Source organism: Chelon labrosus (genome assembly GCF_963514085.1).
Source record: "Chelon labrosus genome assembly, chromosome: 12".
Taxonomy (NCBI): domain Eukaryota; kingdom Metazoa; phylum Chordata; class Actinopteri; order Mugiliformes; family Mugilidae; genus Chelon; species Chelon labrosus.
In genome coordinates this window covers 24,600,992-24,614,412 of record NC_140345.1, presented here as the reverse complement: position 1 = coordinate 24,614,412, position 13,421 = coordinate 24,600,992, and the positions used below count along the sequence as shown (strand labels likewise).

The following is a 13,421-nucleotide window of genomic DNA, read 5'->3' as shown; positions in this document are numbered from 1 at the left end:
TTTGTCTGTAATTGTGGAGCTGAGATAATTGTGGGGTTTGCACGACATGCTGAGAGTGGAAATGTGGTAAACTCTTACGTTTTTCCTCATTGTAAACAGACATTTGCACAGAAACCTATAGTAAAAACCTGACTTAAGCTCTGTCCTATTGTTTTTCATAATGTGTGCCCAGCCAGCATCTGAAATAAATTTAACATAAAAGAAAATCTGAATTAGTTTAGGTGCAAAGGGGGATTTGCTGGATTGTTTTTTGTTTTTTTTTAGACAATATAAAAAATCTTAAAATCTGTACAAAGTCTGCACAAAACCATTGTCTTCCCATGGAACAGTGTGAAGGGCGTGCACTTCCCCTTTGCAACATGATTTACATTATCCTGGCTCCCACTCAGACCAGATAAAACCGAGTCACCCTGAGCTGGGCATTTAGCTTTTTCTTTTTTTAAAAAAATCATCCACCTATAGTGATGCATATGCATGCGATTACCACATTAGTGCACATTGCTAATACGACTTATTTCTGAGGAGGGAGAAATTAGTACTGTAACTTCTAAGGTTTATAACTACTAAATAGTATAATGTAATGTTATATTAAATTAGCTGCTGTTTGTAGACATGTGCGGTGATCGGGATACTGGCTGTTGGCTAGAGACAGAATGAAGTAAATTGCTAAATGTTTGTTAATAAATTTGCTTTCAAAATTGCACTTGCAAAACATTACACAGACCCCAGATTTAACCAAATCCATTTATAATTCGGTTGTTCTTTAGTTACAGCAGTGGCTGACGTTATGCACTTTTATTACCTCAAAATAAAAATAAAAACGGACTTCTGAACAGATAATACACTGCCTAACTTTGCCATCACTCCCACTGACTGTGTTAGGCTTTTAATTTAACAGATTACTCTTGTTCTTTGTAGTTTTTTTTTAATAAGTGTTCTTGGTTAGGGAGACTTGCATAGAGTGTCACTGGATTGTAAATTGCAGTTTTTCCCCGTGCACATGACAATAAACATCTTGAATCTTGAAAAAGAAAAAAACGTAAAGGCTGCTCAGTGCACGGGCAAGTTCAAATATATCACATGCATATCAAGATGTAAATTGCAGCAATAAACAATAGTCTCGGAAGTGCACCGGTTGTCCACTTATAGTGTGCAGTGCCGTTAAAAGAATCAGCTGGGGAAAAAAAACATGGCACGCACAAAAATAAAAACCTGATGAGCAGTGACACACATTACTGGGTGCAGGGTGAGTTGTATTTTGAGGGTTAATTTCTCTTTAAGGAGCTGTCAGCTGGTTTATGACACTGTGCTGAGCTGTTCCCAGGCAGCATTGTGCCCGATTTAGCAGGAATGTGTCCGGATAGCAACAGTAACAACTTTTAGCTTCGGCTGGTTTGTTGTTGAGGAGGAGGAGGAGGAGGAGGTGGAGGAGGAGGAGAAAGTCCAACAATCTCTCCGTGGTAGAAGCACTCGGTGTGACCATGAGTTTATGGTAATATGTGCATCTCCTCCAACCCCCCTACTTTCTCTCGGTCTCCCCGTCCTTCTTCCTTTTTTTTTTTAAATTATTTATTTTTTATTTTTTTTTATTCCCCCCCACCATTTCTACCTGACATCTTCAAACTATTTCCGCGTCACTCCTGCCCCCTTCGCCGTCGTTTTTTGAAAAGACACGGGGAACCTAAGCCGACCGCTCCTCCTTAAAGGCCTGTCCGCTGCCCAATTACAGCCGGAGACGGGACTTTATGTAGCCAATTGCGTTGCAGCTGCCATGGCGTCGGGTAGCAACAGAGCCCTCGGAGGGTGCGCGAGGGTACACGGCGCTGCCTGCGTCGAGTCGAGCACAAAGAAAGAAAGAAAGAAGTTGGTTTGAAAGACGGAATCAAATCAAAAAATAATGTGTTACACGATAGCGATAATAGTGTTAATAATAATAATAAGCCAAATAAACGCGATTAACGCCTTAAAATTTTAAATGTTGCTCTTATAAAGGGCTTTTTAAAAAAAATTATTAAAAAAATCCGTTAGAGCTGTTTTATAAAGGAGAAAAAAAACATCTTTTGGAGGTTAATCAAATAGTTCCACCCCCCTGTAAGCAGATTATTTTCAAATAATTACATTTACATTTTTTTTATTTTTTTTTTTTTATTTTTTTTTTTAAAAAGGACTAAATCGTTTTGGCTATGAGAAGATATATTAATTAAAGTTGTACTATATATTTGTTTTAATAGTTTTAAGTAAAGGGCTATCCATGTATGCCTGCATATAAAGTTCCAGTATATATAAACCGCTGTTACTATAAATGGACATGACGGGAGAGGTTTGCTTGGAAGAGACTACTGCGGCCGGAACGAAGGTTGCCGTCCCGGATTGTTGATAATGTTGCACGGTGTCAAGTCGGCGTCTTGATTAGTGGCAGATGTGGGTATTCTTAGTTTAAAAAAATAAATAAAATGTCGCTAACATTGCGCATCCATCCTGCTTGTGTTGTCGTGGTTTATACCGGTGCAGTGTGAGGCTGCGCGAAGCGAGTCACCCCCCTCCCCCCCCTCCATAACTACCACCACCACCGCCGCCATCCCCGCACCCCTTTTTGTCGCCGGCATAATGGTACATTCCGTGTCGCTGGGCGGGGGTGCTGTGTGGTGGAGGAGCACAGTTTCCGTCAAACGGAGGAGCAGGGAAAGGGAGACGGGCGAGAAACATGACACGAAATCGCCCATGTGAAGGGTTTCACCTTGAAGGAATAAAAAATTTCCCTCCAATTACGAGAGAGACGAGTGTAGGAGGACAGTAAGTGTGACCAGAAAGGAAAAAGAAAGCGGAAACAAACGGAACAAGAGGCCCGTCAAGAAGCAAAGGCGTCTGACAGAAAGCTCAGGAACTCCGGATTTGTTTCTTCTTTGTTTTTTATTGTGAGGCGACGCAGAAGTTGTTTTTTTATTTTATTTTTTTTTGGTTTGGTGCAGTTAAATAACGCTGTGATTTAATTTGAGTGTTTGTTTTTTTTTTTGTTGTTGTTGTTTTTGTTTTTAATCTCGGAGTGCTGATTTCTTCCTGGATCGTGTCACGCTGTTCTAATGCAGACGGTCGGCGGCGTGTCGTGTGCATTTCTTCCACACGGGAAACATTTGGCATCTCAACCCAAACACTGCACCCAAACTTCTCCTGTCTCCCGATCCATTCCCCAGCTTTGCCTCCAAGAGAAAGGGGAGTGCAGTTAAGGTGCAGCGTCCTGTTGTTTTGTTATGGTACTTCACTTTTGTTCTTGCAGTCACTCCTGGTTGGACTGTGAAGATCCACTCAAGAGAAACTTTGTCTGGAGCTACACCTCTACGTGAAGGCAACAAGTTGCATCGCCGGATCGGTTTGTTTACGCGTGTTTTATGCAACTGCTTGTCACGGGAGACGTCCATTGTTGTTCTGGATTACAAAAGGGGCTCATCTTCACCACCCTGCTGTAGTCGTGTGAAGACGAGCTGAGCGTCTGGACGTACGCCGAGCTCGGTGACATTGCCGGTGCGAGGCCATTTGTGTCACAGGATTAACCTGAGCGATAACACCACTCTGCACTGCCCTACTCTGTCCAGTGACGTGTTCCCCCTCCCCTACCCCCCCACCCCCACCCACCCCCAGAAAGCACCAGTATTTGGAGCTATTTTTACATTAAGGGATGGGGTAAAAGCAGGCAGTTGGAAACCCAACTCCCCTCCAGCTCCTTGTGTTCCAGCCATTTGTCACACCACCTCGCTCAGCCCAGCTTGGCAGTATGCTGGGCGAGCCTGGTTTGCAAAGACTGGACATATAGCTAGTTAACGGGTTTTCGCGATCCGTCCGGAAGAACAGCAGAAATCGGATAAACATCTTATGCTGCGTAATACAAAAACGGCTTGAACCATACTGATCATGTAGTCTCGGTGACCTGGAGATACAAGCCGACCTGTAGTCCAAGGCTGCACTGACCGTATAAATTGTGGATTACTACAGAGAAGATGGACGGAGAACTAGCTGTGTACTTGAGGCTAACCTTGCCCTGGACTAAGTGAACCTATCAGAAGCAAGTAGAGTTTAGGTTGTCACCCCCTGGACATTTAGCTCAAACTCTAAACAAGCATAGGTGTTAGATAAAAAAAAAAAAAAAAAAAGGCCTACGTTTGACTACCTAGGAGATCAGTCACCAGCGAACTGCAAGTGCGACACATTTCCAGCACACGTAAAGAATGCATGAAACTGCCAAAACAAGTGTAACAAAAAGCTAACCTGACTAACCAAATGTTCTATTTCCCTCCACCCCTCATATCCACAGAGAAACAATATATGAGAGATCTATATCTATAACTCCACAGAAGACAGAATTTACATCTTTTATATTTTTACTTAAGATACAAGCTGCCTGTACACCGGTCGGTTGCCTTAGAAACCACAGTCACAAAAGAATTATTTAAAAAAAAAAAAAAACATAAAGAAAAAATACAAGCCAGAGAAGACGGTGCCTTTTGATTGGTTGGTCGGTTTCCCACCATTTCAAGATTCATTTGTTGAGTTGGATGTAACCTGCTTGAAGAAAACTGGGATTGGAAAGCTCCCATGATGATAGTTACATGACCCCCCCTCCACCACCGACAAGATCTACCAGTTTTTATTTTTGAGAGCATTTTGATTGACTGCATTTCCCTGCTGGATTGAACATTTGCCAAGCCTTTTCCATGGTTGTCACGTCCTCTGTGGAAGAAAAGACTGTTCCCTCTCGCAGGATGGTCCAGTCAGAACCTTGGATCACCTCAAACCTGCTTCGCAAGAATAAGAGTTAGTACACGCATAAAATACACACAATCCATCAAACAGCACTGTAAAACCAATGCAAACTTGTCTCTTCCTTCAAAGTAGTAGTCAAGATGCAGTAGTCACACGTGTATCAGTCTATTGTCAGTGGTAAAGCATGTGTCAGTGCTCATTTGTGTGTATGAATGTAGTTTGTGAGTTAAATATATTTGTTTCTGTCAGTAGTTTACACAGATTGGATATGTTGTAGTTGAAGGCTCCACAGGAAAACTCATTTTAACCACCTAAAGCGAGGCCCAGTGAAAGTGTACATCGTATATTATCAAAGCTTTACCTTATCCATAGTTTTATATTGATTAAATACTGTAATTTTACCTTGCAGAAGTTGCTCTGGTTACTCTCTGTGACTTAATTTGATCCAATCTGTTGAACAGACATTGCTTGTAGTGCTTTTTCCTTTTCAGGGTCATAATTCAGAATGTTTGTTGTACGTTTTTTTGTTTTCCCGAACGAATGAGGTAAAACTCCGCTTATGCGCGAGCACGTGAGTCGAGCAGTTGGTCCGTTAGAGTGGCCAGGACACTCAGGACACTTTTTGCTGCTCATAGCAGACGTAGGCACGGATATAAATTTAGCGATTTAGTTTTAGTTCTTCTTCGTTCTGTTAAAGATGCTGCTTTATCCCATACCTGACGATTACGCCAAGCAAATAGTTCTGGCTGCAGACGGATGGGTTCAAATAATACTGAATGGTTAAATGAGCTGGGAGTCTGTGGACTGTGACCTGATGTTCAAGAGAACATTCAAAAGTTGAGGCGAGACCAGCGGCACGCCAGATGAATATTTATTTATATTGGTCATAGCTTGCGTAGTATGTACTGGAAGTTATATACTAGTTGTTGTAATTTGTATTTCAGTATTTGTTGTATTCTCTGACAAAACTGACATTATTTATTTCTGTGGGCGTGTCTGCAAGAGAAAGCTTGATGTATTATTACATTCTTGCCAGAAGCTCTTCAGTTGACTAGACTTTATTATTCTGTAAAGCCATGTCGGCGTTGATAATTTATGTCGGTGAGTTATGTTGGGTTTTGGGGATTAGAGAACGCTCTCAAGAACAACAACTGTAAAGTTAGTGTAGATTTTTAAATGCCTTCACTTTTACCAATCCCTGCAGTGGCTTACAGAATCATCTGTGCGTAGAAAGGTGTGAATGAGCCACAGTTGTCCTTGTCCTCATCTACCTGAGTGGATCTTTGTTGTTTTGACACCTGATATAATTTATTGGCGGCTTCATTCATTCATCGTTAGAGATTCTCTCCAACTTGTTGCCGCTACAACCACACCATGTTTGTTTCTAGGCCTGGAAAGCTGGGTCAAAACGAGCCGTCCCTGACGACCTATGTGGTAAAGCACGTGAACACAACACTTGGCATAAATAAGCAGGAGCCAGGCTGTGGACGAGATACCAGGAAATCTTATATGGCACAACAGTGGCTATTATAGGTTTTAGACATATTAGAAGTGAGGGCATGTCTGCCCTGAGGTCAGAATGTGCTGAAAAGGCAACTGAAAGTTATGTATGTGGATTATGCTTTTGTCAGATTAGTGAATTGAAGGTTGAGAAAGCTTACCTAGCCTCATTGCGGTATGTTAAGTGATATATTTGTGTTGGCTTCACCTCATTTTTTTAAACTACTTTGGTAATGGTGCTTGTCCCACGCCCCCATGGACAAGCAGACTGTAGGTTAGGTTAGTTTCCTTCTTACTGTCAACATAGTTTACTAACGGCTTGCATTTAATTGTCTATTCCACTGTAGCTTCTTTGTGTGTGAAGTTTTAAACAAAATGGTCCTATATTTTCCTATTTTTTCTGCGCACCATTTGAGAAAAGGAAGTTTAATCAATCAATTAAAAGTAGCTGTTACCGAGCTCATCACATCACATAATCTTCATCAGTAGATAGTGTTTTCTCTGTGAGTAGTAGTAGTAGTAGTCAGTATTTGAGATAAATTTTGAAATGTACATCTGCAAACTTCTGAAATGCCCGTTGACCTTTCTAATGGTTCTTTTCTTCAGACTGGTTCTGCCTGTCAGTGGTTGTTGTTGTTGAGGTTGTGGATGGCATAGGAAAATTGTCGGTATGTGAGATGGTACCTTGAATTTACAGTATTTTTTTGTTTAGGCCACTTGAACGTCTTGAGGAGCTAACCTGAATGTCCTTTTACCAAAATAAACCACCTGGCCGTGAAGCTGAAGTGAATTTTACAGGCGTAATGCAAATATTACTAGACTGTCTTTAACACGTAAGTCCAATGGACATTAAAAAATAGTAGAAAACCTGGTCTTCTGTTGTAATTTATCCATTAGATCTACCAGAAAACTTCCTCCTCTCAACAAGTCAGGTAAACTTGATGTTGATACTTGCCACTGGAGTCTTGTTATTGTTTTATAGATCCTCTAGATACTACCTATACATGTGTCAGGGTTCAGTCCAAGCAAATCAGTCACCCTCACTCTATCACTACTCTAGTTTTGATTTCTGTTGACACTTATTGGTTGTTTGGGTATTAGTATTGGTCTGACTTGCACCAATCATCTGACCAATGTCTTACTAACTTCCGTTTGAGAAATTCTTGAAAAGATTCTATCTAGTATTGGACCGTATCGGGCAGATTAAAAAAAAAAGTTCTATTTCCATATTTCACACGTCTGCACTCCAATTTTAACGCAAAAGTGTTTTCAGACTGCATGACGTTTGAACTGTCCGAAACCAGCTTCTCGCCATAAATGAGTCATTGTGGCCGAGTCTGTTCGTGTCCTTCAGTAAAACCAAATGACTTGCGTTTCTCAGACACGTTTCATTCATAAAATGGTGGTCTGATAGCAGGGGAAACCCAAATTCGGTGATGCCGACTGACTGAAACCATTTCTGACCTGGTGAAGTTGAGGTTGAGAGGTCAATCTGTGACAGAAGCCTCCCAAGTAGTCTGTAAATTTCTTTTAAATATATCTACATTTAAAAATCCAACCATTCTTTTGCTCAAAAGAAGGAAGCGGCTCAATCACCAATAAAAACCTCAAGGAGGAACGGGTAGACTTCGGGCTTAACGTGGCTAACCAAAGTTGGTCGGCATTTCAATAGAAAATCGTGTTAGCCCTTAGAATAACACTCTTAAGATAAGATAATCCCTTAATTGTTGGCTTCAGTAGCTAAGCGTGGCACAGTTTTATCCACATCTTGACAGGTATAGACAAAACACAGTCAAGCCCATGTATCATCCATATACAATTCCGTAGTACCAAAACATTGCAGGACTCCGACTGATCACCGCTTGATTATAAGGCAGCTTTAAGTAGCAAGAAGCTTTTGTACAAACAGTTGTGTTTGTATTCGGAATAAAGGCCTGTCAGGTGTGATTCTGATATTGTCACTAAGCACTGCGGTTGCTGATCATGGCATCGTTTGCATTATTTCACACGACAGACACAAAGAAAAACATTTCAAGCTGAAGAACCAATGGGCAATATCTTGGAAGCTAAATAAGATAGCAACAAGTTTGGGCTTGTTACATATAACGTTTGTTTAAACGCTTGGTTAAATAGTGATACACAAAAAAGTGTGTATTTTCAGCAATAGCAGTGATGGATGTAATGTTAATATATCGTAATTTAGTCTTATAGGATTTTCTGTGTATCTGGGGAAAATGTTGACCTTTCATTATGTCCTTGTATCTCCTACATTAAGTTACCTGGTTGTTGCCAAACTATCTTTTAAATGCCAGCAGTTGCCAAACAGCTTTGTGTACACAACTGCAACTTAACAGAAGCTCACAAGTTTTAGTATTAGCATAAAGGTAGCATTCGTTAGCTCCTTATGTAGCTTGCGCTGGTTTGGCTAAACAGAGCCAGCATCAGTCTGGCATTTTTTTTTTGTTACTGACAAAATGATTGATTCAGGTGATTTGTGTTTTGTCCCGTGGTGGTGGAGTAGTAATGAGTTAGACGTCGCATTTAGACACATACGCCAGCTGAGTCGGAAATAATGGCACCAATTTGCTTGTATGCATGGGAACATCCCACAACCTACTTACAGTAAGTCAGACGTTTACCCACACCTAAACTCAGTTTTTCCTCAAGTTCAGACAGTTAATCCTGCTAAATATTTCCGTTATTATTTTGTTATATTATTGCATTAACTTTGACGGCGCAGTTTATTGGACTTTATTGGAATACAGTCGCACGGTGCACACTAGACCTTTTCAACCACCTTCAGCTAGTGGAACTGAGTAGGTTTGTAGGCTTCGCTTACGCTTTTTTCAGTTCTCCACCATTTTTTATTAGATTCAGGTCAAGGTTTTGTAATTGCTGCCCTGACACCTCAACTTTGTTGTCCTTTAAGCCATTTTGCATCAACTTTGGAAGTGTGTTTGGCTTCATTGCCGATTTGTAAGACCCTTTCAGGCTATGTACAGTAGGAACACGTTTATTTGGGGTTTCTTGCTGTCCTTTGCTGCCCTGTACTGGGATTGTTGGGACTTTCTGTGCCCAAGTATATGCATCTCTCGGAGTCACAACAGGGTGTTGATTGATTGTTATGTATGATGGCTGAGTGCTCCTGTTGTTTTCATACTTAGTAGTATTAATGTAGTATTGATGTACAGATGAACATGGTACCTTTTAAACAATTCTCTTCAGAGGCCTTGGTTCATTTCTTTAGATTTTTCCATGGTGTCAAACATGGGGCGCTGAGTTTGAAGGCCTTAAAATTCTCTCTACATCCACAGGTACATATCCAATTAACTTCTTCTTAGCGTCTAAAGTCATGACAATCATTTAACGTTCAGTATTAGTAGACGATCTCCTACTACTGCCTCACGAAACATCTACATTACATAATTTAGAAATTTCTGTCCGACTGACTTTATTTTCCAGAGTAAAGCACTCCCACGCAGCAGACATGTCAAGTCACATGATTTTTGTTCTTCTTCTTTGTTTTACTTTGGCAGCTTTTATAAGCCAACCACATTTTATTCAGAAGAAGGGATGTGGTTTTGGTTTATAGCCGACATAAAATTAAAACTACAAAAAGACTGGGCTTGGCTGAAGCCTGATACCGATCAGGAAGTCCCTATTAAAATATTAGATGTCCTAGCCGACTTGCCAAAACTATAGCTGGTTAAAATCTATTGAGTGGTTAAAAAAAAAAAAATCAGTTTTAATGACTTCAGCTTACACGTATGTGAACGTCTGACTTCAAAAGTATGTTCAAAAAGATATGCAAATCATAATACAAGAACTGTGTGCTTATCTACACATTGTACTTTGATAAGCACTTTAATGTCAGTCCCCTTGGATAAACTATGGTTTTAATGGCAGAGAGCAAATTGCTGCGTATTGCGTGTTTAAAGACTTTGAAATAAATATTTGAAGTTATGCACTACCTCTTTATTTTATTATAGTGAAAGATAAATACCGTCTATAAACTTTAGTGTTAAGGAAAACAAACACCGGTTAGTGAAGAGGAGTCTTAAATTAAAAAAAAATCAAGAAGCTAATATGAAAATTGAAACGAATGCTGATCAATGTTTGATTGGTAAAGCTCTGACTTTAATATATGATAGTGTAGCCTCCCCAGTTTTGCTGGATCATCCAGTGAACAGCAGTCAGTGAGCAGTATTTACATTTTCTGATTAGATTAATAGAAACAGAACCGTTCTTTTGGTGGTTCTTGATCACAATATGGTGATAAGTCCAGTTATTTAGAGGCAAATGGCAGATTACAGGCAGCCCTTCTCTCTTCTTTTAAGTGTAGCCTGTTGCTTGTGCATCGTGCAAGGTAATGATCGGACCAACTCACAAGGTCCATGCATATATAAACATAATAATCTATACATAATAAGACAATTCGCCATTAAAAAAAAGAAAATGGCATGACGAGGAATATTTTTGACTTGTACAAATGCTATGTGACAAGAACAAGAACTACAAGTGCACCCGGTTAAACCATATGGATCCCTCAGGGTTATTTTTATCTATATAATCTACACACCACATTTAACAGGCTGCAGGAGTAATCTGAAAACCTGACTTTGCAGATGCAAATGCAAAAGCAAAAGATATATTTGCTCCGTATTTATTTGTGTGTCTTAACTGGATTTAGGACAGTTTCAGTCTATTTTAAACTTTAAATTAAAACCTGTGGGGCTTCGATGCGACGGAGCAGCAACCTCTGATTTAGAATTCAAAATGAAATATATTCTCAAAACTCCCGACTATTCAGACTCAAGACTGCCATCTTGTTGTAACCAGGCGTGTGCATGCTCCTAATAAGAGGACCTTTCCCTTCGGCGTTTCGCAATCATTGATTCCCAGTGGTGGTTTCTGACTGTACTGTGCGTTGATGTGCTGCGCGGAGTGACTCCCCGCCATTGTTGCCTTCAAAACAAAAAAAAACTGTTACATCATTGTGCAGCAACACGACGCCGATGAGGCGATGAAACGGGTTTCGCAAAAGATGTCTCTCGCTGAAACGCGCCGAGCGCAGCCCTCCGACTGACGTCAGGAAAGGAGAAAATACAGGAGCGAGGGGAGGGATGAATGGACGGATGAGCAGAACAGAAAGCACGTTCAGAGGGATAGATCTTTTGAGATAGAAGGGGTGATGAAAGAAGGAGGGAGGAGAAAAGCGGCGGGTAGGGTAGGGTTAGTTGCTAGGGGAGAGTATGCTCTGTTGCTGAGAACCAGGCCTGCTATTGGAAGCTACTTGCTTAGTGAGAGAGAAGCAAAAGAGGAGAAGGAGAAGTAGCTAATGAGTATTGTAGTCTGGTTGCTGAGACAGCACTAGGTTTATTTATAGAGCGCTGGCCAGCCAGCCCTTAGATACCAACAGCAAATCAGCTGACAGAGAAAGTGGGGGCCTCGACCAATGGCAGCGCAGGTAGGGGGTGCGAGATTGAGGAAGTGTTGTGACTGCCTCTTAGTCTCTTAAAGGGATGGTGTTGATCTCTCGGTAGTCTCTCTCTCTCTCTCTAGCAGCATCATATCCATAAGCAGGCCAGGGCCCAGTGGCCGTGATTGGATTACTTTCTCTGCCTTATCACACAGCGCTGTTAAACACATACAGTCAAAGCTTACCAAAAAAAACCTGAAACAGATAGAAACACAGCCATTTATCCTTAGATACTGGTGTCTATAGGAGATAATAGTGCTAAGGATCCTATAATTAAAAGGGTTGCTCTTACTAATTTCACTGGGAGAGCGTGAATGTCGTGCATATAGCGATGGTACAGGGAATATATTTGGGTTTCCCCTCCTTATGTAAGTCTAAGGTTGGCCTTTTCCTGTAGGCCCAGGATAGACCGCTTCAGCTGCTCGGACGTGTTATATTGTCAGGCTGCACAATATGTGGTCGGCTAAATCTATACGGTTTACTTTGACCGTTGAATTTAGAAGGTTTTATTCTATATACCTGAACCGGTACAGTCTCAAACCCTGTGTGTTTGCAGGTGATACTGTCATTTAACTCCACGTTTATTTCTTTAGATCAATCTATACCACAAGACAGCAATATCCGTCATTACTGAACTGTTTGACACAGAGTTTGTGCTGCTTATTCAGACTTCCACTGGATTTTTATCTTATCTATTAAGATAAGCTGTTTTATATATCGCTTTACTAGTCTCTTAATCAGAGAATAGCAAGTGCGCCCGGGCCTTTGTCTCTATTCTTGGTAAATGAACTCGGGGACTAAATGTGTTCAGCTGCTGGACCCCCTTGCCTTATTTCACGGGCAGACATTTTGACTTGTCATACTAGGGCAAGGGCATGTGAATAAACGATGGCTCGTGTCCATTAAGTGTCCCAGTACGCCGTGATAGTGGATTGCCAAAGTAAGACCTCCCCTACATGGACATGGCTGTGATTAAGATAAGACGTGTTTATTGGTAACCACGTGGAGTCAACGTTAAGGCAGGAATCAAGATAAAAGAAGCACAAAATGTTGGAATAATAGAAAAACAGACGGTTAAAAATGTGTGTATACACGTGTTGGAATAAAGCTCGTATATGTCCATGTGCTGTATCTAGGGATGTCCCGATCAGGTACTTTTTAAAGCCTCTCGTCTTGAGGGAACTTTGAAACGCAACGTTCGGTGTTTGTTGTTGTTGTTGCTGCGGCGAATCTCCTGCTGATTTACAAATTTCTGAGTGACTTCATGTTTAGTCACGTGATTTTGGTTTCTTCTTCTTCTTTTTTTTGGCAGCTTTGTGCTAGCCACCCGCCACTAAAACAGAAGAAGAAGAAGAAGAACTTGTCAAGCCACAGGGACGTTGCTTTGGTTTGTGGCAGACGTAAAATAAATAACTGCAAAAAAATCAGCCCAATATCGATCTTCTGATACCTATCGAGACATCCCTAGCTGTATCTGTATATATATATTTGTAAATACCCAAATACAGATATATTTGGACGTACTTGGTGATGTGGTATGATGGAGTCTGATCTCTTTTGGTAAAAAAAAGATATGATGTAAATGCTTCTAGGCACGTTGCTGGATGTGTTTGTGGTTGCACCAGTTCAGCATATAGAGGTTCCCTCCTCGTCCGCTTGTCGTTCACTTCCTCTGGTGACGTTGTCT

General features: G+C 40.9%; 1 protein-coding gene across 2 annotated transcripts in view; it reads left to right on the top strand.

Annotated features, from left to right (window-relative positions):
- dyrk1b (dual-specificity tyrosine-(Y)-phosphorylation regulated kinase 1B) overlaps positions 1–13,421 on the top strand; it is a 39,455-nt gene that overhangs the window by 12,537 nt on the left and 13,497 nt on the right. The window contains exon 1 of one of the 2 annotated variants that reach the window (XM_084556893.1): positions 2,646–4,806. The exons of the other annotated variant lie outside the window; for it this stretch is intronic. Coding sequence (XP_084413019.1) covers positions 4,707–4,806 — 100 coding nt within the window. The 5' untranslated portion in view covers positions 2,646–4,706. Of the gene's footprint in view, positions 1–2,645; positions 4,807–13,421 lie in introns of those variants that run through there. 2 annotated transcript variants of the gene reach the window in all.